This window comes from Balaenoptera physalus (genome assembly GCF_965194825.1).
Source record: "Balaenoptera physalus genome assembly, chromosome: 9".
NCBI lineage: Eukaryota > Metazoa > Chordata > Mammalia > Artiodactyla > Balaenopteridae > Balaenoptera > Balaenoptera physalus.
Window position 1 is genome coordinate 29633256 of NC_138888.1, and position 26079 is coordinate 29659334.

General features: G+C 38.4%; 1 protein-coding gene across 13 annotated transcripts in view; it reads left to right on the top strand.

Annotated features, from left to right (window-relative positions):
* The window catches only part of LOC309666900 (uncharacterized protein), a 181352-nt gene that overhangs the window by 132221 nt on the left and 23052 nt on the right, over positions 1 to 26079 (top strand). For 3 of the 13 annotated variants that reach the window (XM_082475039.1, XM_082475038.1, XM_082475037.1), the window contains exon 3: positions 13707 to 13797. The exons of 3 other annotated variants lie outside the window; for them this stretch is intronic. In XM_082475039.1, coding sequence (XP_082331165.1) covers positions 13707 to 13797 — 91 coding nt within the window. Of the gene's footprint in view, positions 1 to 1603; positions 13798 to 26079 lie in introns of all 13 variants that reach the window. 7 more of the 13 variants (XR_014267330.1, XR_014267337.1, XM_082475041.1 and 4 more) reach the window with 6 other exon arrangements.

Consider the following 26079-nt stretch of genomic DNA (forward strand, 5'->3'; position numbering starts at 1 on the left):
TTTTTGGAGGCGGCAGCAGCAGCCCCAGCGTCTCACGCCCGTCTCTGGGGTCCGTGCTGATCGCCGCGGCTCACGCCTTTCTCTGGAGTTCGTTTAGGCGGCACTCTGAATCCCCTCTCCTTGCGCGCCGCGAAACAAAGAGGCAAGAAAAAGTCTCTTGCCTCTTCGGCAGCTGCAGACTTTTTCCCGGTCTCCCTCCCAGCCAGCTGTGGTGCGCTAACCCCTTCAGGCTGTGTTCACGCCGCCAGCCCCAGTCCTCTCCCTGCGATCCAACCGAAACCGAAACCCGAGCCTCAGCTCCCAGCCCCGCCCGCCCCGGCGGGGGAGCAGACAAGCCTCTCGGGCTGGTGAGTGCTGCTCCGCGCCGAGCCTCTGTGCGGGAGTCTCTCCGTTTTTTTCCTCTGTGCCCCTGTTGCTGTGGGGTCTGCGGTGATCGCCGCGGCTCGCGCCCTTCTCTGGAGTTCGTTTAGGCGGCGCTCTGAATCCCCTCTCCTTGCGCGCCGCGAAATAAAGAGGCAAGAAAAAGTCTCTTGCCTCTTCGGCAGCTGCAGACTTTTTCCCGGTCTCCCTCCCAGCCAGCTGTTGTGCGCTAATCCCTTCAGGCTGTGTTCACGCTGCCAGCCTCAGTCCTCTCCCTGCGATCCGACCGAAGCCGAGCCTCAGCTCCCAGCCCCGCCCGCCCCGGCGGGTGAGCAGACAAGCCTCTCGGGCTGGAGAGTGCTGCTCGGCGCCGAGCCTCTGTGCGGGAATCTCTCCGTTTTTCCCTCTGCGCCCCTGTTGCTGTGGGATCCGCGCTGGTAGCTGCGGCTCGCGCCCGTCTCTGGAGCTCGTTTAGGCGGCGCTCTGAATCCCCTCTCCTCGCGCACCAGGAAACAAAGAGGGAAGAAAAAGTCTCTTGCCTCTTCGGCAGCTGCAGACTTTTTCCCGGACTCCCTCTCGGCCAGCTGTGGTGCACTAACGCCTTCAGGCTGTGTTCACGCCGCCAACCCCAGTCCTCTCCCTGCGATCCGACCGAAGCCCGAGCCTCAGCTCCCAGCCCCGCCCGCCCCGGCGGGGGAGCAGACAAGCCTCTCCGGCTGGAGAGTGCTGCTCGGCGCCGAGCCTCCGTGCGGGAACCTCTCCGCTTTGCCCTCCGCACCCCTGTGGCTGCGCTCTCCTCCGTGGCTCCGAAGCTTCCCCCCTCTGCCACCCGCAGTCTCCGCCCGCGAAGGGGCTTCCTAGTGCGTGGAAATCTTTCCTCCTTCACGGCTCCCTCCCACTAGTGCAGGTGCCGTCCCTATTCTTTTGTCTCTGTTATTTCTTTTTTCTTTTGCCCTACCCAAGTACGGGGGGAGTTTCTTGCCTTTTTGGAGGTCGGACGTTTTCTGCCAGCGTTCAGTGGGTGTTCTGTAGGAGCAGTTCCACGTGTAGATGTATTTCTACTGTATCTGTGGGAAGGAAGGTGATCTCCGCGTCTTACTCTTCCGCCATCTTCCCCCAGTCTCCCCCCTGTGTGATTTCTTATCTATATTATAACTATTTGCTCTACTATTAAGTTTTCTTTTCTTAAATCCTTTGGGGAAAATGAAATATAAATAAAATTTTTATTTTTATTTATTAATAGCTAAATCTTCCTGTCTTGGATCTCCTGTGAACAAGAGTGAGTATGGGCAAACTAAGTAGTTCAATTTATCATGAATATATGTGCTCCTTTCCCAACAGATGTAGAGTTTTTTGGAGGAAAGATTCATATCTTTCATGTCTTACAATTTCCCACAGTGCACATAGTAGTGGTTTGAAACATTACAAATTTTGACATTCAGCAAACCACAAATTCTATTTAATTGCTTTAGTGAAAAAACATATTGGTCTTAAATCTAGTACTTGCCTGTATAATACCTCATAAAAAAGTGTGATCTCTTTGCAAATATTTCTACCAGGCATTACTTTACTATTTTTTTTCTTCTAGGTTTTTTTTTTTTCCATCACGAGAAAAAAATTTATATCAGCTTTATTCCAATATAATTTGCACATCAGAAAATTCACCCATTTAAAGTGTGAAGTTCAATAGTTTTTAGTATAGTCACAGAATTATGCACTCAGCACTACAATCAAATTTAGAACATTTTCTTTACAACAATAAGAAACTCCATACCCATTAACAGTCTCTTTCTATTACCTTCCTTCTCCCCTTCACTTATCTACTTTCTTTTTTCTTGTATTTTTTAAATTGAAGTATAGTTAATTTACAATGTTTTGTTAATTTCAAGTGTACAGCAAAATGATTCAGTTATACATACATATATATGTATATATTCTTTTTCAGATTCTTTTCCATTACAGGGTATTACAAGATATTGAATACGGTTCCCTGTGCCACACAGTAGGTCCTTGTTGTTTACGTATTTTATATATAGTAGTGTGTATTTGTTCTAGGGTCTAAACTTGTATCTTTATCCCCAACAAAGTCTTTCACTATTCTGGTCACAAGTTTCAGGACACTATACTACAGGTAAAAAGTACAATAAAAATAAATGTTATAGTTATGTTATACTCTATCCCTGCATTTGAGGTTGAGAAGCAGTGTCAAAAATCTAAACAATTTTTTTTATTACTCAGTTTAAGTGGTATTGTTTAAACACTTAACTGTATAAATATGTGGCTGATATTACTGCAAACACCAGTCAGAGCTAATATAGATATTATTTTCAGACACTCCTCACTTGAATAATGTTCTTTATCTGGCTACATTTCACTCCACATTAGTAGAAAATGAATTATGAAGAAACTTGGGGTCAAATATACAAATCTATTTTAGCTTTAAGAAGGTGAAAATGTAACTTGTATATGATCCAATTTAATAGCTGAAAAAAGTAGTTTTATATTGGATATGGGCCTAGAAATCTTCAATGTGCTTATATCTTTATTTTTTTAATTTAAAAATAAATTTTTATTTATTTATTTTATTTTTGGTTGCAGTGGGTCTTCATTGCTGCACGCGGGCTTTCTCTAGTTGTGGTGAGCAGGGCTACTCTTCATTGTGGTGCGGTGGCTTCTCTTGTTGCGGACCCTGGGCTCTAGGCACGTGGGCTTCAGTAGTTGTGGCATGTGGGCTCAGTAGTTGTGGCTCACGGGCTCTAGAGTGCAGGCTCAGTAGTTGTGGCGCACGGGCTTAGCTGCTCTGCAGCATGTGGGATCTTCCCGGACCAGGGCTCAAACCTGTCCCCTGCATTGGCAGGCAGATTCTTAACCACTGCGCCACCAGGGAAGCCCTATATTTTTAAATCAAATGTAAACCACTAGGATTTGCCAAGATCAAAAATTTAAGAGACCTGTAAGGCCCTGGACATTTTGGACATTTTTCTTACCCTGAGTCATGCTAATTCACATGTCCAAGTTTGAACGGACTTTGAATTACTGATTTTTTCCCACTCTCTTTCAGACTTTAGTTTGGTCCAAATTGGCTTGGAATCTAACTTGGTGCAGTTGAAAAATAGGCTTAAAAATAAACTCTACAGTGGTAAAAAATATTTTTCACATTCAATAATTTTTTAAGCATTTGGAATTTCAAGTCTGAGGTTTGACTTTATTTGAATTTTGAGTTTAGACACTCAAATTTTGGCATGAACTTATGTACAGTTTCGATTTTTTCATTGAAAATCCATAATTAAAAAGGAAAGAGAACTCATAATAAATGTTAAAAAGAAATTTTCAATAGAAAAAATTGACCTAAATTTTCCATTAGAAATGCTTCCTAAGAGAGTTTGAGAGTGAAGAGAACATTACCCTTAAATAATAAGACATGATAGGTGATTTCAACACATAATTAAAGTGTGTATGAAGAGCTGTCATTTTGATAAATGGTTTGACTTGATGGCAAGACCTCTTATTCCAAAGTTGAAAATCAAGGTGTGGCAATGGATGAGTCATTGAATACTGTCTGGACAGTAAAGGCTATTAATCTCTTATTAATACAATTTCACTGCACAGAACTTTTAAATTTTTATTGTTTAAGAGAAAGCAGGGTACTTCAGTTAAACCATTGGTAATGTTATTCCTGCTATGATTGTTTTCATTTTTTTAATTATTTAAAAAGTTTTATAGTTTACTAAAATAACAGAAATTTACTGTAAAAAAACCCCAAACAATTCAGAATGAAATAAAGAACAAAAACTTGAGTTCCCTCACCTCTTACTAGTTTTCTAGGAGAGGCTTTATTAATTTATTGGCATGAGTTCTCAACAGTTGTTGAATGCAGTTAACGCATAATATAAAAATATGTGAAAATATGATCTTTCTCTGGTGGACTAGGAGAGGACAGACAGAATAATTAGATCTTCTCTGTCCAGGCTAACTGTGTCTCTGTTTGAATTAAATTTGCTGAAATTATTTGAAGAAGGTTTCCCTAATCAGTTTTGCCCTTCACCTTATTCCACCAAGTTTTAGTATTTCCTCTAGTGTAGAGAGGCAATTCTGAAATAATTTTCTGGATGATGCATATTACAGACACATTGGGAAGAGAAATTTTTGATTGATTCAAACTTTACTATACTTAAAATTTCTACTTGAAGGACTAAGTAAATTCACATATGGACCAATAAGTTCTTACTGAGATGTTCATGATTCCAAAATGAATTATATAATAAGTATAAATGTACAGTGTTATTTATCTCTAGAGAAAGAAACTCAAGCTGCCTAGAAAGTAGTGAGAACAGCTTAACCAAATTAGTTGTTGGGCAAAAGTCAACATGAAATTTCCAAAGAAAAATAGTTAACGACTTCTCTCACTGCCAAATTTGTGAGCAGATGGGCAGAACCTAGCCTGTGCCTCTGGAAAGACATTCAAAACTCTTCTAAAAGGTTTAAAAATCTTGGAAAATGCTGCTTCTATTCATAGTAAGTCGCCTCACTCTAATAGCCTTTGAGTTTCTAGTTCCTAGGCTGGCCACTAATTAGACACAATTATACCATATAACCCTGCTTGCCCAAAGTAATCCACAAATAACCTGATCTGGAGGCTCGCAGCCCATGGCATTTCCTTCCCAGACTTCTTGCTTGCTTCTTTTTTTTTTTTCCCTAGTACTTCACCCTATCTTTTCTATTATTTTAGGTGTTCTTATTCCTATTCTCTGCCCTGCTTTCGCCCAATATTCCTATTGTTCTCCAGTATCTGTAATCTTCTGATTCCCATTGCTTTTGTTTATTCACTTTGTTCTACTGTATCTATGCATTCCGCAATTCACCACCACTCCATTAGTATTTGTCACTTGGACTGTGGTTTCTCCTGGGTTTAGCCAGTTTCACACCTGCAACTCTGTATCTTCTTTGTTTTATCATGGCTATCCTTGCCCTATATGTTCCCCTCTTTTAATCTTGCTGACAGCCGTTCATAATACCGTCATCCATGGTCTATGGTCCCTGTGTCCCCAAATAAAAAATGTCTGTATACATACACATACATGAATAATCGAACTTTTATAAACACATATGTATTTTTCATAAATTCATAAATGTTCTTAATGCAGTCAGTCTTTTCTTTAATTAATTTATTTATTTATTTATTTGTTTTTGGCTGTGTTGGGTCTTAGTTTCTGTGCGAGGGCTTTCTCTAGTTGCGGCAAGCGGGGGCCACTCTTCATCCCGGTGCGCGGGCCTCTCACTATCGCGGCCTCTCTTGTTGGGAGCACAGGCTCCAGAAGAGCAGGCTCAGTAGTTGTGGTTCACAGGCCTAGTTGCTCCGCGGCATGTGGGATCTTCCCAGACCAGGGCTCGAACCCGTGTCCCCTGCATTGGCAGGCAGATGCTCAACCACTGCGCCACCAGGGAAGCCCCCAGTCTTTTCTTTTTTTCCCCTTGGTTCCTTCTCTTTCCTTCCCTCTTCCCCCCATTAGACTTATTAAACTCTTGCCCACCATGTGCAGAGTAGCCATATTAACAAGCTGGTTTATCTGTGCTTAACAATTGCATGCGTACATACGTATAATATACACACACATGCATACAGAACACCAGAAGTTGCATGGGATTTTCTGATCCAGACTTAGATGTTACACAGCATCACTTCTTTTGTACTCTATTGGTTGAAATAGTCATTAAGTCCATCTACATAGATCTCACCTCCTGATGGAAGAAATGTCAACAATCTTTGGAGCCATGTTTTAAACAACCACTGTTTGTACTCTGGTCACAAATTATTTTCATTTCTTCCACACCCAAAATAATTCATCCCCTCTCAGGATCAATCCCTCTTTCTCCTGCTCATGTTTCATCCTATTATAACATCTAGTTCAGGCTTGTTGATATCCAGAATCTCATTGTCTAAAGTAGCTCTAGAGAGAAGAGTTTCTTGAGATATAGTTCCTTGGGTTCAGCTCTGTGAATACCATTCTTCTTGATCTGAAGATCTGTTACCTAAGAAACAAGCTATCTGCTCCCACACACCCGATATAAAATGGTGGAATAGACTTTGGATAACTGCCGGACACTCCCATGCACAAAGGGGAAACAGAAGGCGTAGCAGTCACTGATCTATAGATCTGAAATATGGCTGGGCAGTATTGCTGGTTTTCAAATTAGGGATCAATAGCGTTTCCTGGGATTAATTCTCTGTGGATTTGGAGTTGTACTCAGAATCTTGGTTTTATACTGTGATTAATCCTTCCTTTCTCTAAGGAATGGCCCAAGATGCAGCTGTAGTTTTCTCAGTCAAAGGCTTCCCTTCGTTTGGTACCGTTGATGTCCCTTTCAGTCCAAGTTGACACACTTCCTTTAAAAACCCTATAAGCTTCGGGCTTCCCTGATGGCGCAGTGGTTGAGAATCTGCCTGCCAATGCAGGGAACACGGGTTCGAGCCCTGGTCTGGGAAGATCCCACATGCCGCGGAGCAAGTAGGCCCGTGCACCACAACTACTGAGCCTGCGCGTCTGGAGACTGTGCTCCGCAACAAGAGAGGCCGCGATAGTGAGAGGCCCGCGCACCGCGATGAAGAGTGGCCCCCACTTGCCGCAACTAGAGAAAGCCCTCGCACAGAAACTTAGACCCACCACAGCCAAAAATAAATATAAAAATAAATAAATAAAATAAATAAATAAAAGACAACTCAAATACTACCTCCTCAGTGAAGACTTCTGAGATCTTTTAAAAAAAAAAAACAAAAAAAAAAACCCTATAAGCTTCTTGTGTATCAATTTAAAATCTACTCCATTAGATAAAAGTGACACTCACAAATCTCTTCCGGGTAAGCCCTTCACTACCTTAGGCTCCTGACAAGGCTGCTATGAGATAACACTCTTATCATTCATTCTTTGAAGCCTTATTGTTTAACAGAGGGGATCATAAAGCGTATATTAAGAGACTTAGGTCTTTTGTTGTTGGAAAATGTCTCTGAGGCACCATCTGAAATAATTCTAAAGATTTAAAAATTATAGCTACACATTAGCTTTGTATTTACCATGAGACCACATTTTTGCTGATTTGACATGTATCCTAAGACTTTTCAGTTTGAGAATCTTCTACAGGAAGAGACTGGAACTAGTTTTATTTTGAAGCCCCTCAAGCCTAGGTTCTTTTATATTTTCTCTACATAATCTTGGAAATGGAAAATTTTCTTCTTTGGCTTATCTTGCTTTATCCATGCCGTATGATATACGGCTAAAAGAAAACAGTGAGCATTTTCTTGCATTCTACCTGAAGATCTCCTTAGCCAGATCCATTATTTTATGAGGTACATTTCTATTTCCATGTTACAGCAAGCAATAGTTTTGCTAAACTTTCCCACTACAGAACAAGGATCTCCTTTCCTACAGCTTTCAATAATATTTTCCTCAATTACCTTTAAGCTCTCATAGACAATTTCTTCAAGGGCCATTGGACTTTTGACAGTGGTTTCCTCAAGGCCCTTCTTGCTTTTACTCACCATCTGGTTTGCAGTCCCAAAGTTAATGCACATGTTTTAGGGTTTTGTTGTGGTTTTCAGCACTATCCCACTTCCAGGTAACAAATTCTGTTTTAGTTGCTACTGCTGTAAAACAAATTACCCCCTAAATTTAGCAGCTTAAAAGAGTCCTTTTTGTCTTGCTTACAGTTTTGTGGCTCAGTAATTCAGAAAGGGCTTAGAGGGGCGGTTCTTGCTTGGGGTCTCCCATGCAGTTGTTGCCAGATATCAGCTGGGGATACAGTTATCTGAAAGCCCAGCTGGGCTGGATGCCCAAGATGCCTCAGTTGTATGGCTAGCAATTGATGTCGCTTGTTCACTGGTAGCTCAGCTGAGACTTTTGACGTGCCTTTCCAGCATGATGGAAATAGACTGCTATAATGGCATTTGGCTTCTTCTGGAGAGTAGCCCTTTCAAGAGGGCTGGAAAGAAGCTCTATGCCCTTTTCTCACTTAGCCTTGAAGGTCACGTCACTTACACTTTATTCTATTGGCTGAAGCAACCATAAGCCTTTCTGGTTGCAAGGGGATGGAACATAGACCCCACCTTTTGATAAGAGAAGAGTGTCAAGCAATTTGGGGACCGCGTGTTACATCTACCATACTAGGGTAAACATATCAACAAATTACCTTGACAGTCTGTTTATTTACTAATTTGATAGCAGAGTAAACTGCTCATCTGAACAATGTCCTACATGCCAGGATGATTAAATTATTTCTGCATCTAATCCAAATGTAGTCAGTATAGCAGTCCATCTTTTCTTCTAACCACAGGACTACTGAAAAAAACTGGCTGTAAAATATTAGACTCAACATCTTGGCAAAAGAAAACAGGGCTCTCAACAAGGCATATCTGGTGACAAAAACAATTTTCAGAACTTTATCTTTTGATTTAGACACGTGGTTTACCCAATCTTTTTTTCTTAGTTTATTGAATAACTGCAAGGGGCACACCTAGACTCTGCCAGTTTTTCTTATGTGGTGATGATGGGGTTTCAGGCAGCTCCTGCAGGATAACGTCTTGGCTTGGCTAATAAGTAACAGTTATATATGTGTTTTACAGAGATAAACAGTTAAATCAGAAGAATGCAGATTTGAGTTTTCCTTGCTGGGAAAACGACTGGGGTCCACCATAAACAGCTATCTATGAAGCATATCAAGACTGTCATTAAATGCAGAGGTGATGCTTGAGAAGCTTACAGGGGAACTAGTGGCTTTCAACCTGAATGGGAAAGGTTTATGCAATTTTGCAATGATACTGTACTTTCTCATTATGGTGGTTGGCATCACAATTGCTTAGATTGGCATAGTGCCTTCATATACAGGGTAGAATTGCAGAACATCCAGAGTATTAAGTTATTAAGTTAATGTGATATCAGAAAGGAATTCGAAGTGCTGAAAATTATTTCACATAAGATAAAGATAAAAAGAAATCAGAGTCCCCTCATCATTAATCTTCTCATACTCTTATCTCCATTCAGGTTGGTCTTGTTCTTTCCTGGTGGTCTGGTGACTTCTCCCTCCTCTGCCTGCTGGCTCTCCTCCCAATCTCTTTATTGAAATACTGAATCTTCTAATTCTTCCCCACATTGTTAAACTTTACAAAAAGTTATAGAGAGTGCTTCTTTCACCTTCTCAACTTAGGACTGAAACATGAATTTCCTCTGATTACACTCCCTTCCTCAAACCCATCAGGAGGGGAGACTGTACATTATCCCTCTCCCCCAATCCTGAGGTTGGAAGATTGAGCCAGATTTCTCCTAGCTCTCTTACTTGACCTCTCTATGATATTGGCATGAATATTTAATTCCTCCTTTTTGAAACTCTCAGTTCTCTTGGCTCCCAATGCATTATTCTCTTTTATTATACCCTTTCCTCGAGATTTTCTGTGTTGGTCCCTGCCCTTTGCCCTGCCCTCTTGAAGGGATTGGTATTCTCCTGAGTTTTTCCTTGTCTAAAACTATGTCCATAACCTTCAACTTTCTACATCTCTTCACCTCTTGCTTCCCCAGTACACTTACTCTTTTTCTGCAGTCTTTATTCTAGTTAATGGTGTATCTATCCACTTGGCTACAAAACTGAAAGCCTCAGGGTCAACCTTCTTCTCAAGGTTCAGTTAGTTACCACATATAGCAGATGCTACCTCTAAAATATTTTCTTGATTAAACTTCCATCATTCAATAACTACCATTGTTTTAGTTCAGACATCATCTTCTCTAATTTGATCTTAGGATTCTCTTACTTGATTTCACTCCCTGCAGACTCTTTTACCACCAATCCATTCTCCAAACTGAAACCATAAGGATTTTTCTACTACACAAGTAGAACTGTTATTTTCTGTTTTTAAAAGTCCCTGCCAGTTCTCTCTCTTCTGCAGGATTTAATCCATTAAGCCAGCCTATCTTTCCAGTTTTGTATTCTGCTTTTTCTTCCTAGCTTAATAGACAGCTTTCCAGTTCTTTATTTTTTTTTTATTTTTGACAAAAGAACTATTTTTTAATTGAAGTATGGTTGATGTACAATATTATATAAGTTACAGGTGTACAATACAGTGATTCACAAGTTTTAAAGGTTATACTCCATTTATAGTTATTATAAAATATTGACTATATTCTCTGTGTTGTATAGTATATCCTTAGAGCTTATTTTATGCATAGTAGTTTGTACCTCTTAATCTCCTACCCCTATATTGCTCTCTCTCCTCCCCTCTCCCCACTGGTAACCATCACCTCACTCTCTATATACGTGAGTCTGCTTCTTTCTGTTATATTAACTAGCTTGTATTTTTTTAAGTTCCACATATAAGTGATATCATATAGTATTTGCTTTTCTGTCTGACTTATTTCACTTAGCATAATGCTCTCCTAGTCCATCCATGTTGCTGCAAATGGCAAAATTTCATTCTTTTTTATGGTTGAGTAATATTCCATTATATACATATACCACATCTCCTTTATCCATTCATCTGTTAATGGACACTTGGGTTGCTTCCGTGTCTTGGCAGTTGTAAATAATTCTGCTATGAACATTGGGGTGCGTGTATCTTTTCGAATTAGTGTTTTTGTTTTTCTGGATATATACCCAGGAATGGAATTGTTGGGTCATATGGTAGTTCTATTTTTAGTTTTTTGAGAAACCTCCATACTGTTTTCCACAGTGGCTGCACCAATTTACATTCCCACCAACAGTGCACAAGTGTTCCTTTTTCTCCATATCCTCGCCAATATTTGTTGTTTGTGGTCTTTTTGGTGATAGCCATTCTGACAGGTGTGAAGTGTGACAGGTATCTCGTTGTAGTTTTGATTTGCATTTCCCTGATGATTAGTGATGTTGAGCATCTTTTCATGTGTCTGTTGACTATCTGCATTTCCTCTTTGAAAGAGTGTCTATTCCGTTCTGCCCATTTTTAAATTGGGTTTTTTTTTTTTGCTGTTGAGTTGTATGAGCTGTTTATATATTTTAGATATTAACCCCTTATTGGTCATATTGTTTGCAAATATTTTCTTTAAATAGTTCTTTAAAACAGTTCTTTAAAATAGAACATGACATGTTCTTTCAAACTTCTTGTATACAGACTGTATGTTCCTAATATCTAAAATGTTTTCCATCTTCCTTCCTCTGAGAAACAATCCTTTTCAAGACATGGTTCAAACATTATCTCTTTTATTGAGTTTTTTCTACTATAGTGCCTAGGGGATAGAATGGAATAAACAATATTTATTGAGTGTTAGGTATTCACCAAAGCATTTTGCCAAGTATTTAAAAATTGTTGTTTCACTGAATCCTCTCAATAATTCATGCATAATTACTGTTACCCCTTTGTAGATGAATAAACAAGGCCTTAGAAGGAATGGATAACTTCATTAAAACATGCATTTACTGAGGGCAGGGATTGTGTCCATTTACTTCTGTGGCCTTCAGCACTGGCCAACAATAGTAAACGTTGAGTAAATATTCACTGAAGGAAGAAGAATGGGAGGCTGTTCCATAGAACATGAACTACAAAGAGGCAAAATATCTATAATAGAAGTTCTTGGAATAATGGGGGTTGTTGTAACATGGTATAGGAAATGGGAGGAGAGACCGAGGAGAGGAAATGTTTTTTTCTAAAAGGAAATTTAATATTTGAGCTCAAGGCAGTAGAACTTTAATGTTGATATTCGTGGGGATATATAGACACTAGGATTAGAAAAGGATTGCTCTATGCCTACAATAATTTGTGGAATGTGCCATCTGATAATGTACCACATGAGAACCAGATAACAATGACTACAATAAGACACTCAACCACTTATATTTTTCCAAGCCAACATTATTTCTTAGTATGTAAAAAAACAAAATTATACGATTTTGGTTTTTGCTTCTTTAGTTTATCTTATCACATTATTCACAATTCAGTCAAGCTCTTCAAAGCCTAATAAGTAGGAATATTTATTCTGCTGTATTTCTGGAAATAGTTTAAAAATCCTTTAAAGCTTTCTTTTTTTTTTTTTTTTGATTAGGTATTTATTAAAGTTGACTTAACTAATATTTGAGATTTATGTAACTTTGCTTTGGATTAAATTGTAACATTTACAAAGTTCCAAGTGGATCAACATTTTAAAATGTTTAAATGCAAGTATTTAATGCAATTTTTAAATGCAAGTATTAAATCATAAGTGAATATTGAAAGGAAAAAAAGAGAAGTGCAAAGTAAACATGAAACTTGAAGGCAAACCAGTAGTATTTGTCATGTAAGACTTATTCCATATTTTTTTATAGAATACCTCAAAATAGGTCAAAAACTCTTGGAATTTTAGATTGGGATTTTGAGAACATTCTAGTCCAAACCTCTGATTGTAAAGTGAACAAATGAGGTACAGAAGGGTAAGTGACTTATTACAGTCAAGGACGAAGCAGAATTAGAGCCAGTGACTATCACCCAACATATTTCTAAGTCCTTGATTTCTCTTCATTTTCACTGTTGTCTATCAAATGAATGAATTATCAATGGAGGAGTGAAACCATCTAGCTGATGACATCAGAGTGTTGGCAGCTAGTGTGGTTTGTTAAGGAAGGAGGGATTCACTTAAACTGTGTCTCCATCACCTTCCCTAGAATGGGCCCCTTGAGGTCTAACATTGCAGAGTTAGAAGCATAAAACGTGATAAATACCCTGAAAATATAATTTGAGCCTCTAACATGAGGAGTTACAAGAAACATAACTTAGAAAGAGGCAATTAGGAAGGATGTGCTTATCTTAGGTTTTCCCAGATTATATATAACCTTGCATTTTAGTATAAAACTGCCAAAGCCAGTAACAGTTTGGTTTATTTTGTGGGGGAGGGAAGAGCGGACATTCAGACACATCAATTAAGGAAGAAATTCTTGCTTAAGAATTATCTTTATGGCTCATAATTGTAAACTGTTCTATATTCTCTATTTATTAAATAAAAATGATTATTCATGGACTATTCAGTCCTTTTCATGCTCCAGTCTAAAGTTTTACTCCAAAGGGTAGAAGGATCTGCTTTAACTCAGAAGGTTTTTGAAGATTTCCAGAACCGGGGTCCTTGCATTTCTCCCACTAGTACTTATCCAAAGCTGAGGTATCCGGCTCAGGGCTTTTTGAGAGAAAGCCCTTTGATTGTCCTGCATTTGGCCAGCTTCCAGCTTTGCTGCATGATGATTAAGTGTGCTTTTACCCAAAAAAGTTCAGAAAAGCTTAAATTATTCTTGAAAAACAGAAAGTCTTATCAGACTTTATACACAATTTAAAGCCCAGATAATGACCAGCTTTTCCTACCTCTAGACAGACACTGCTACAGAGACTAATCACCAACTGCAAGGAAGAGATACAGATCTAAAGCACAGAAGTACAACACACAGGGCTGATGCCTTCACCAGGTACCATGGTACTCCTTTATCTAGTGACATTTCCTGTCTTCTCCTCCAACCTTTCCAAATAGGCAGATATTTATTTGATTTTTTATTAAGCCAAATCTGGGACCTTATACTTTCGTTATGAAGGAAGGTTAGCTATGGTGCATTTGATTTTGCTCTCCACTTTGTTCAAACCCGTACAAGGACTCTGATAAACACCAGGAAAGATTAGTACAGTGAAAGAATTAAATAAAGTTCAGGTACAAAGTAGAGGATTAGGGAAAAAGAGACTCAATTTAGGAGACGATGAAACTCAGTTCCTACATTTCTTTGAAGTACAAAGTACATATTGTTTTATGGAGTAAATTATAAGTTGCTGTCTATTGCACTTCTTACAATAAAAAGCCCCATATTTTAGCTATTTTTTACAGTAGAGAACTAAAAACCACTTTCTGATATTCCTCCAGTCTGCCAAATCAGATCATTTCCCTGTAGGTTTCTTTACTTTCTTACACCCAACTTGGTTCAACCTTCTTCTTTTTTTTTTTTTTAAATTTTATTTTATTTGTAAGACTGACATTCTGGACCCCAGCTGAGAAGACAACTTTCCACAGCTCTGAATGGACACTCAGTTTCTTGGCTTCCGCTAAACTACTCAGTCAGTTGCAAGTAGGCAAAACACCTTGGCAGCCCCAAGCTTGATTTTGCTTGGAACCTGCTTGATCAATGCTGGCTGAACCTGAGCTGCCCTCGTGGTTTACTCTTGGAGTTGGTAGCTGAACCTCAATTGACTCATCCACTGTTATATACCAATCCTTTATCCTCCCTCAGTATTGTCCCAGAGTCAGTAAGATTCATTTGGTTATTCATTTACTGGCCTAATATGCACCAGCTGCTAAGAGATATAAAATGACTGCGATGGATGTGGTCCTGCTCTTTGGAACTGAAGGTCTGTTTGGGAGTACAGATAACTAAACAGGCACAGATAACTAAACAGGCAATTACACAGCTCTGTGTGCTGGGAAAAAGGAAGAACAATGTGTTATGTAGTCACTGAGGAAGGATGCTTAATCCGACTCCGAAGCTCACGGAAGGCTTTCCAGAAAAGGTAGCGTGTAAAGTGAGAGCTATAGGATGAGTTGGAGTTAGTCAAGAGAAACCTGGAGATAGTACTTCAGGCAGAGAAACCAGCCTGAGTCAAAATCTCAAGAAGAGAGGGCATGATGTATCTCAGGAAAAGAAAGTAATTCAACATCAGTGGATCAGAGAATGTGTGTGCTTTGTAGGAGGTGGAGGAGCTGGGAGACAGGGTGGGAAAGAGTTAAGTAGAGGCTGAAGGGGACTTTGTAAAGCAAGAGAAGGTTGCCTCAAGGGTGTTGAGAAGCCCCTGGAAGAGCGACATAAATGGATTTGTGCTGTTAGAAAGTTCATGCTGGCTAAAGGAAGGCAAGTGGACTAGTAAGGAGGCTGCCGCGCTAGCCCAGGCAAGAGGATGCAGAGAGCTGTCCTAGTTCAGTAGTGACGAGGGTGCAGAGAAGTGAGCGGACAGGAGGGAGGTTTAGGAAGCAGAGTTGATGCACTTGGTGCCTGATGAGACGTAGGGAATGACGGAGTGGAAGAAGGCAAGCATAATACCTTGGTTTCTGGGTTGAACAACTGGGTGAATTATGATGCCTTTTTCTGAGCTGGAAAAGGAGAAGTGTTTGGTTCTCCTAGTGCCCGATGATCAGCCATAATTTCTTAACCATTCTGTCTTCTCTCTCTTCTCACTCCAATTGGTCTTGCCTTTTCCCCATTTCCCTATTTTCCTTCAGGCTGTGGCCAACCTCACCTTAAATAGCTCCTGGCTTTGTTCCACTTTAGAGGTGCTTTGTTTCCTCATATGGAAAACCTGGCTTCACAAAGTTCACGCATTTATACCTACTTTCTTCTCCGTCAGAAATGTCCCCTGCCCTTTATTTTCCAGGCAAACTTTGCCAATCTATTGAAGCCCAGATCAGCTATGACTTCCTCAGTGAAGTCATTCCCAGATCCAAAATGCATACTGTGTGGGTCCACCCCTGTTCTACATCCTTTGGTTCACATCTCCGTAATAGGATGTCCTACCCATTGCATTGTCTGTCTCTTTTGTCTTCACCTTCTCAGCATCCCATCACCTCACAGAGGATTATTATTAGCTTCTTGAAGGCAGCTAATTATATCTGTCATTCATATTTCTATTATCACCATCAGAAAAGGGACTTGTAAATATTAGATGTTCAAGAAGAGTTTAATGATGAAATATGAATGAACTGTCTATATGCTTTTCCTTACAGATTTCTTCCAGGTTCATTTTCTTCAAAATTTTTTTCTCATTTAATCCCACTCATTAGCCAATTTGCCAATACATCCTTGAGTCTTCTTGTAATAATTGTTTTTTTATGTGAATAAATAAGACAACTTCATGGAACTTTTGAGTTTGTTATGAACACTGAGTTCCCTAAGAATAGAGTCATGTTGTGTATGTACAATGGAGAACACACTGATTTTCTAACATATCACCAAATACTTCAGAAACATGGGATTAGTTGTGACATCTCAGACAAATTACTTAAACCTTTCTAAGTCTTGGTTTCCTCGAATATTAAATGGTATAATCTATATCACATTCATTTGTTGCAAGAATTAATTGAACAAATGCATTTAGAACACTTAGCACAGTACCTGGAGCAGTAAAATTGCTCAGTAAATGCTATCTCTTCTGAATCTCTGCTCTCCCTATAATTGTTTAAACTTTGTATATTTTTATAACTTCTGATTTTTAAAAAATTTTATTCTAACAGACTGGCAATTGTGCATGTGTATATATATGTGTGTGTGTGCTGCATGCATTTGACAGATGTTGATAGATCCACTTTTAAAGAAAGCAGTGCATATTTAATACATTGGTCAAGAGAGCTCTCATGTTGTGTACATTTGCCTTTAGCAATAACCTTGTGAAATCTCCTGTTTCGCGGCTAATTTGTCATCTACTTTTTGCTTACGTATATTTTTTCTTTCTCCAGTGGGAACCATATCTTTTATTTTTTTGGACCTGTAGAGTGCCAAGTACTATGTTTTGTGCTTATTAGGCATTTAGTAAATATCTGAACAACTCTAGCCTTGCCCCCTTGACCTGGAAATATGGGAGAAGCTGTTCAATCTCTCTAGTTGTGTCTACAAAGAGCCATGAGCCTCTGGAGGGAGAGAGAAAGAGGTCAAGAATGATTATTTCCCATCAGTACAGAAAGCTCTGAGAATCCTCTTGGCTGTTTTTCTGAAGCAGGAGGGAGTTATTTTCCCTCTTCAGTACTCTGTGTCAGAACCCAAAGTGAATTCTTGAGGAACTATGAGGAAGATGGAAGCTGATCCAAAGTGCCTACACTAACTTCTATGGCTGCAGGATTCAGATATCAAGTATCTGGGTTCAGAAATCGTGATGCTTTAGAGAGCCTTAGAGGCAGTGTGTTGTGCTCCTTAGTCTTGCCATCCACAGCCTCCTATGGGTATCAATTTAAAAAAATTAAACCACATACCCTTCCTTCCTCCCTCCCTCCCTTCCTTCCTTCCTCCTTCCCTCCCTCCCTCCTTCCTTTCTTTCCTTCCTCCTTTCCTCCCTTCCTTCCTTCCTCCCTTCTTTCCTTCCTTCTCTTCTTTTTCCTCTTTAGAAACATTTTTACAAAAATTATACATGCTTATTACAAAAAATTCAAGCAAGTATATTTTATTTCTTTTACATTGCTTTCCTGTTTTCATTAGGATTACTCTGTTAGCACAAGGATGTGAGGTCTTATTTTTGTGGTCCATGTGTGTCGTATAAGTGATGGCACTCCTAACAGACAAGGTGCTTCAGGCTGGTTTCAGAGACTTTTCCAAGCCACAGGGTTACCTGTACTGGATCTGCAAGGTACCCTGATGAGATCTTCATGGTAAGGTTTTGTTATCTCAAGATCTTCCCCTTTCTTCATTGAAAGAAATTTACCTAGATGTGAGATGTTAATGTTAATAAAATTATTAAAGGGTTAACTTAGAGACATTAAGCTATTAACCCCTGAGTTATACATTTTACTAGTACAGCCCCAGTGTTATTAGGAAATCGAGGAAATGAACCTCAGAAAAAGTCTGTCACAGAGCTTTGCTTATTGTATATGCTTACTAAACATTTGATGAATGAATAAGTAAATGGTTGAATGAATTGGCACCAACCTATATGTATCTCCTAGGTTGTCTGTCAATTTATTCTGAGGTTCTCTACATATTTTTCTCAGTGAGTCCTCTGGTTTCTTTAGCTTTGAAAGTTAGATTAGAATGTATGTACTTCTGGGGAAAGTTATGGTAATCATCACATTTTACCAATATAATTATTATATTTCAGAGCATCTAATGAGCAATAGAGTTAAATCCTGTGGTACCCGTAGTCAGGCAAGCATAGTTTGAAAATCATTAACTGTAAACACCAATATTTTAAGATCTTTTTATTTTCTGCTAAAAAAATGGCATATGTGAATGAGATATTTTTAAATGACTGACCCATTTCACAGATTAAAAAATGAGTTTTGGGATTTTCCTTAAGTTTTGCATAGAAAATCAGTGGTATATGAAAGCTAGAAACTCAGGAATTTATTTCTTCATCTTGTGCTTAACCATTTGGAGACAGGCCGTCTCCAGACTATATTTTCTTTTTAATGGCAATAAAGTGAATGAACTCAAAGAACAGTCTAGCATCCTGCTGAGATTGATATGAAAAAGGACAGGGAAAGAAAAGATTCCTCATTAATGGATTTATATTCTAGTGATAGGACTAAGGGGTGGAAAGGTCATTTTGGAAAGTAAAGTGAGACATAGAGCATGCAGAAAAATTATCTTGTTATCTGACTTAGAGACATGAGGCTGCACGTTACCCTCTGTTCGTTTATTTTTTCTCCTAGTTTCCCTTTTATTTTTAGATAAATGTGAGTCAGACAGATGAGACAAGAGTAATTTTTAGAAACTCTCTTGCTTTGCAAGCTTTTGGGAGCAGAGTTTTGCTTGTTTTATATGGTCTGATTGGAAGTGCTATTGACTGTAAAGGAAGAACAAGGCATTCAATCAGAATTTGGGGATAAGTGGGCAAAACAATGAAAATATTAAAAGTTGAGTGTATGAGGCCATAATCAGACAAAATTTAAAACTTAATTTGAAGACTGAAATTGAAGTTCTTTCTAGATTATCAGGAAAGGAAAGACATTGTACCTCTGAAAGGACTTTTTAGTTCAACAAGGAGAGTGGGATTAGAAGGTAACTATTTAGATGACCCTATGCTTTGTGACAGGTCACTTATATATAAACACCTTCATTTAATTTTCAACAATTTCTTGGCCAGAGATGTGTTATTTTTTAAAATGTAGATGAGAAATTTTAGACCCTGAGAGTAAATGTGTCATCCACAGTCTCAGCTGCAGAGTGGCAGAGGCCAAGATTCAAACACAGTTTTCTTTGGCTCCAACCCTCTGCTCTTACTCCTACACAGAAGCTCTCCTTCTATCTTCTAGCACTGGGGATACAGATGAGTAAAGCACCTTGTGTGCCAGAGACCTTACCACCAGACAGACACAAATGTATCTGTGTATATGTATATACGTCTCTGGTGAGATATAGCTTGTGACTCAGTTATACTCAAGACACAGTCTCAGCCCAAAGAAGGGGATGATCAGCTCTGCTGAAGCTGGAATGGAGCAGGTCAGCTAAGATTTTATGGAAAAGGAGAAAAAGCCAGTTGAGCCATGTCTCCCATGTTGACAAGGCACAGTAGGTCATCTGAGATGGAAGGGAAAATCTGCACAAAATGACTTGAAACAATAACATAGAAGATGTGTTTGTAGGATTGCCAGATGAAATTCAGGGCATCCAGTTAAAGAGTTTCAGATAAACAACCAAGAGTGTTTTAGTATAAGTATATCCTATACAATATTTGGAACATACTTATACTAACACATTCTTGGTTGTTTATCTGAAACTCAAATTTGATTGGGCATTCTGTAAGTTTGTTTGCTAAACCTGGTCATGCTATGCATTTGAGTCTCGTTGGAGACTAGTTTGTAAGGCTGGGAGCACCAGGAGGGGTGCCGAGAGGGTTAGGCTAAGGATCCAGTCTTTGCTATACAGGGGATAAACAGGATTTAAAACAGGATTACCCTACAGATGAGTATCTGTTTATCCTGTGACTGGGTTAATTTATGCCACTTAGTTAAAAACAACAAGCAACTGAACAACGAATTGTCTCTAATGAAAAGGACTTTTCTGCTCAAAGAGTCATATAATAAAATGACTTCCAACAAACTTTCAAATAAATTATTAGTGTCTGATGATTCTTTTCTGCAAAAATGAAAAGAGAAAAGGAGGCACGGTTTGGGTTAGAGAGGAGAAAATTAAATAAAACCAGATATATTTATATCACATATTTAGTACATATGTGTTTCCTGTTTAATTTCTAAGTGGGGAAAAAATGCAGATGGAATCGTATTATCCCCGTGCAAATCCCATCTAAACTAAACCAAAGATATTGAGCTCTGACTCAGTAGCATGGAATTCTTCCCGGAGTCACAGAAGAAGGCATATCCCATGAAGACAATCAGGAATCACCCTGTGGATGGCAGGTGGCATTTTTACATTTATTTAAAAACTTAAGGGTAATAGGTCATTAAAAAAGCTATTTCCTTACAGTATTTTTGCTTAACAATGTTCTATGTATTTCTGACATTGGAGATATAGCATGTCTCCTACCTTGGGGGTGTTGGCTGAAAGGAGGCATCTAAACATTTCAGTATAACGTTTAGAAAATTAAATTGTTTGTGAGAGAAATGACTGCATACCAATTTAGACTTTTCTCTCCCTCCTCATTAAATATGTGACTGTGTCTTTTATTTACTTGTCTCTTCGCTCCAGAAAGGATTTAAGGCAGCTCATAAATATGGGCAAGACCCATCACTCCTACACATGTGGCTGCTCAAGCATTTTGATGATTGTACACTTTAAAGTTAAACGCCAAGACTTCTTTCTGTATGATTAGTGTGTGTCTGCTTCTGGGGTAGGTTATGGTAATCATTATGTTTTACCAACAACAAGATTTTTGTTATTTCATGGTATCTACTGAACAATAGCATAAATCCTAAGGGAACCATAGTCAAGCAAGCCTATTTTGAAAGCTGTTTGTTAGACAGAAAAAATCTATTTGACTTGGAGATTTTGCCTTGGTTTCAATTTTATTTAATAGGGGATTTCACTGTCCTTTGCTTAATCCTGTTCTCACTTTAGCTGGAGTTGAAGAAAGACAAAAATCTAACTCTGGTAAACACAATCTGAGTTTCATCATCAACACTTTTGTATAAAGACCAGATAAATAACCAAAAGGAAGTATAGGTCATAATAAATGACTTCGATTCATTGTGTTTCCCTGGATTATTTTTACTTTGCTAGGCATACTATTCTTGCTTAAAATAAAGTGCTATTAGTTATCGAAGATGTGACTTGATAAAGAGTAAGGCCGTTTTTTAATCATGGCCTATTTGAGATCTTGCCTTACCTGGGAAAGGATTTAAACTTCAGCAAGAATGGATTAAGGCAGGGGTCCCATGAAACTGGTCCCTGGTGCCAAAAAGGTTGTGGACCGCTGGATTAGGGGCTAGAATTTAACATGTTGGAAGGTCATGCCTTCCAGATATTGTTTTCAATGTTTTGGCAGGTGTCTTGTCAAATATGCTGGGGTTTTACTGCATCTGATGATGACAACCTCAAGCTCCAAATGAGCTTGACAAGCTGAACAAATTGGCTGAGTCTCACAGAATGAATTTTGATAGGAACAAACAATAAATACACATCCCTGTACTTGGATTCAGAAAACCAACTGGGAAAATAGTTGGTATTGAAAATGCTGGGAAAAAAATGGCCTAGGGCTTTTAGGTAACAGTGAGTTCAATATAGGTCAACAGAGTGGTGAGGCTGTCATAAGTCTAATAGGGTTTAGGTCAACTTTGGAGCAAACTTTCTAGGCTAAGGAAGATGTGATAACCCCACTCAACATTCCACAGTGGTCAAAATTTCTTTTCAAATCCCGAGTTCATATCTAGGCGCCCCACTTTAAGAAAGTATGCTTTCAGAAACAAAAGATGTGCTTGGTGAGAGCATATAAAATCATGTCAAAGGAAGAAAAACTACAGGGACACAAGATGTTTTATCTGGAAGAAAGAAGAGTTTTATTATTGAAGAGGAAAAGGTTTATTCTCTCTGCTGTCATATGTATACAAAGACCAATCTATAGAAGCTTCCATATAAGGATGGACTTGCTTATAGTTAATCCTGTTTAGATAGAATGGGCTCCTTTAGGAGGCCAGCACCTCTCACCTGTTGGAGAGGCGATTTTCACATTAGATTTAGATCTAGATCTTTGTGGTCCTGTCTGAATCTGGTATTCTACTATTCTAAGAATGTTTAGAATATTTACACATGTTTTTCTGGTATGAATATCTTCCAAAGCGATCAAGTATTTCAGAAAATTTAGTGATATTGCAAAACAGAAAACAATGACACTAAACTAGCATTTGTTATCACATAGACAAAGTAACTGGTTGATTGATTAGAAAATTAAATTTTGATGTGTAGGTATCTAAGAGACATGGATTGTTTTCTGGTTATTGGGCCTTCTTGCCTACAGACATGCCATTTAAATATAATTCTCAATATAAACAGGCAAAATGATTACAACAAATACACATAAAACCCTGATCAAAACAGTTTGAAATTACATTAGCTGTAAAATTCCATTATAATCAGAAATTTTGTGTTGATTGCTTTTATGTATCATTGTCTCTTTTCAGTCTTTTAATGTACCATGAAAAATCTCCGGATAACAAATGCTTGTCAAGCCCCAGCCAATAGTTCACTTGTTTCCAAGAATATTTGATATTTTAAGATACCCATATGACAAAATAAGTTAGTCCCTTGGAGTTTGTTTTAATAAGATTCATAAAATCAATTCTATGATCCTTTTTTTGTCTTCCTATCAACACCCCCTCTACTTCATTTTTGCTAGCCACCAGCTGGCTTTTTTTCCCACCACAAAAGGACTCTAAACGGCAAGATAATTATACAAAAAGAGATTTGCTCCAAAAGTTCCACGGAGCCAACTATGTCAGCGATGGAAAGAACTAGTACATTTTGTTTTGAATATAAAAAAAAAATCCTAGATCTGGCAATTTGCCTACTTAAGCCCCAAATATTCTTGACTCCAGAATTCTAAGTGAAGAAGCTCACCTTTTCTTCTTTAATTTATTTCTAAAACTATGAGGTAAAAATTTGCATCAGCTTTATAATATCCCTTGTGATGTCAAATCACATTAAAATATACGAAGTAGAATGTTAAATTATAGTACAGTAGTGTATATATTAGTCAGCTAAATTAGAAGGCTAGATGGTGTTGAAATTCTCATAACCAGGAGTCCAAATCATGATAAAAGTTTTGATATATTCCTTAGTTAAAAACTCCTGGTGTTATGTAATCATCCCAAAGTTAAGGGGTCAGGTTTGGATGACTGTGGAAGGGACACAATCCTTGAAAGTGAACAAAGAAGTGGGTATAGCCCATATTGCTATAGACAGCCATCTTGTAGCCATGAAGGAAGCCATCCTAGGATGAGGCAACCAAAGCCAGAGGGGTTTAGGAGAGGAGCACTGAGTCCAGATAATCACAAAGAAATGGAGCGAAAGCTCAGATCACACCTTTCATGAAATTTATTCTCACTTGAAATATTGGAGATGTGAGTCAATAATAAATTATCTTTTAGATTAAAAAAAAATCTCGGTGTTCAATTCCATTAGTATCTCACTTTCTTTCCTTTCCTGATATTTCAATATTATTACCAGATACTCTTAGTTCCAGGATTTAGAAATCAGTTACAAAAACTGAAAGCAGATTTGTCCAGCCAGGGTTATCTCAAATTTTCAGGAAATAAACATTTAGGCAGAAAAGCAGATGGTATGCTGTCTGCACAGGCTTATTTTTCAATAAATACAAGCCAGTTCAATTCACTGCTTTCCAGGTAAAATACCTCATAAGAGATAAATGTCTGAGGGTACTCTGTACTAACATTTTGCCTTAATGTATAAATTCTCAGAGGTATGAAAAATGCATGAGGGTTAGAAAATCATATTGAAAGAACTTTAGATCTTTAGCTCTCCAGGAGACTAAATGAGAGGCCACCTTGTTATCCTGTGTTCTAACAAACCCCTACCATATTAAGAGCTCACTTGAAAGCATTTCAGTGTATACTGTGTCATGTAAGCAAAGGGCAAATTTGTACATTCAAAGCATGCGTTTTTGAAAAGCAAAGCACTGCTCAAATATGAGGACTCGTAGTTATATATCATTTTAATAGAGCTACATACTAAACACCATAACTTGTTATTCATGAAAGAACTTAGGGTGCATACGGTGAACAGGATTAAATTGTATCCTAATAACTTTCTCGGAAAAGCTAGTGGAAAATTAGCTGCATCCCACCAGGCAATAAATACATCACACTAAACAAAATTTAAACTAGAGAACAATCAACCCCTTTTCTTTGTTCTTTCAAAGGAAAAGCGGATTAGACCTCTGAAGAAAAGATCAAGAGCATTTTATGGGAAATTCAGGGAAAAAAAAAAAAACTATTTGGACTGAAATCAAAATGTTATGAATAGTACTTTCTAAGTAATGACACATATCAGCAGCATTTGTAACCATAAGAACAATGTGATAAATTTTAATCACTTGGGACTCCAGCTCTGTGGGAAGTGCTCACTACACAGACATCATTTATAGGTTTCCAGTTATGACCTACGTCTAAAAGACATTTTAATGATAACCGGAGAAAGTAGATAGATTGTCTTCCTAGAGTGTTGAAGTCCCTGCTTGTTGTCATCCTCAGCTCTATTAAAGAGTAGAGGCTTACAAAGGTACTCTTCAGTCTAGCAATCAGGATGCAAGACCAAAGGGATGGAACTATCTAAGATAAAATATGCCAGAAACGTACACTCCTCAGGATTTCCTGTGGGAGTCTGACCAAAATAAAGCAATATTAATAAATATAAATTCTGGAACACTATTATCAACAGAAACAGAGTCTTGAAATGTACCCTTGAAATTCTTCTAGTTTCCTCAGGCAGGTCAACTATTTCAACGTTATTTTGCAAAATGTTAGACCTCCCTACGGGGACAATTGCTTTAAATTATATTAAAGACTCGAAGATTCTAATAGACATGCTAAAGGAAGGAGTTTAATTTGTTGGATGCTCTAAATCTTTGAGCTCACTCAGGATCTCTCACTCAGGGTCCTTTGGCCTCTTGGCCTTGAAAACATTTGGGAGCAACAAAAAAATGTAGTTTCAAAGCATCTCAACAACAGAAATCACCAATACGCAATTGGTGAATTTGCTTTTTTCCTTTCCCCTGTCTTTACTGCATATTTGGAAAGAAAGGAAGCTCAGGTGATGCAAATGGAATAAGAGAAAGAGAAAAGAAACAACCAAGGAAAAGGCTTGTGTTCTTAAACCATAAAGAATCATCACCCTCAGTCAGATTTCATCCCAGTAATTTGAAAAACATCCCTTCGAATGTAGCGCAAAGCCAAGCAAGATTTTTTGGTCCAAGTTTTCTCATGAGGCAAGACCTTGTGAGTCTTGAGTCTTCAGCCTCTCTGGGCTTCCATACCATCCTGAGCAAGTGAATCAATTCTCACAGTCAGGGAGACACTGCTTTTGACTATTCTCCCTTCAGAACATTTGGTCACCAGCAATGTGGGGGAATGAAATGACTGCTCGCATTTCTCCTTGCATTCTGGTTTCAAAGTATTTTTTTTTTAACCCCCCAAATATAATTTTCCTTAGTAGAGTTAAGGAAGCCAATATACATATAACATCCCACTCAAATCTAGCAAATTTGTAACCAACTGGAGAAAAATCTTTTGTTTTACAAGGTTATTTGCCCAGAAGAGCTAATTACAAATGTGCTTGACTTCTCCAGCTTTCAGCAAAATCGGTAGCTACTAAAATCAGAGAGTGCTGAGAATAGAAGATGGGTCAGTAATTACTCATCTTGCCTTAAAGAGTAAATAAATACACATAAATCTGAAGAGACTTCTGTCTCCTAGTTGATCAAATTCTAAAGTTTGTTTCAAAAAATCACTTCCTTAAAGGTAGGAATGAGCAAAGTGGTTGCACATCAAAGATAATCACCAAATGGAGTCATCGAACATGTCACTGGAGCCATATTTTAGA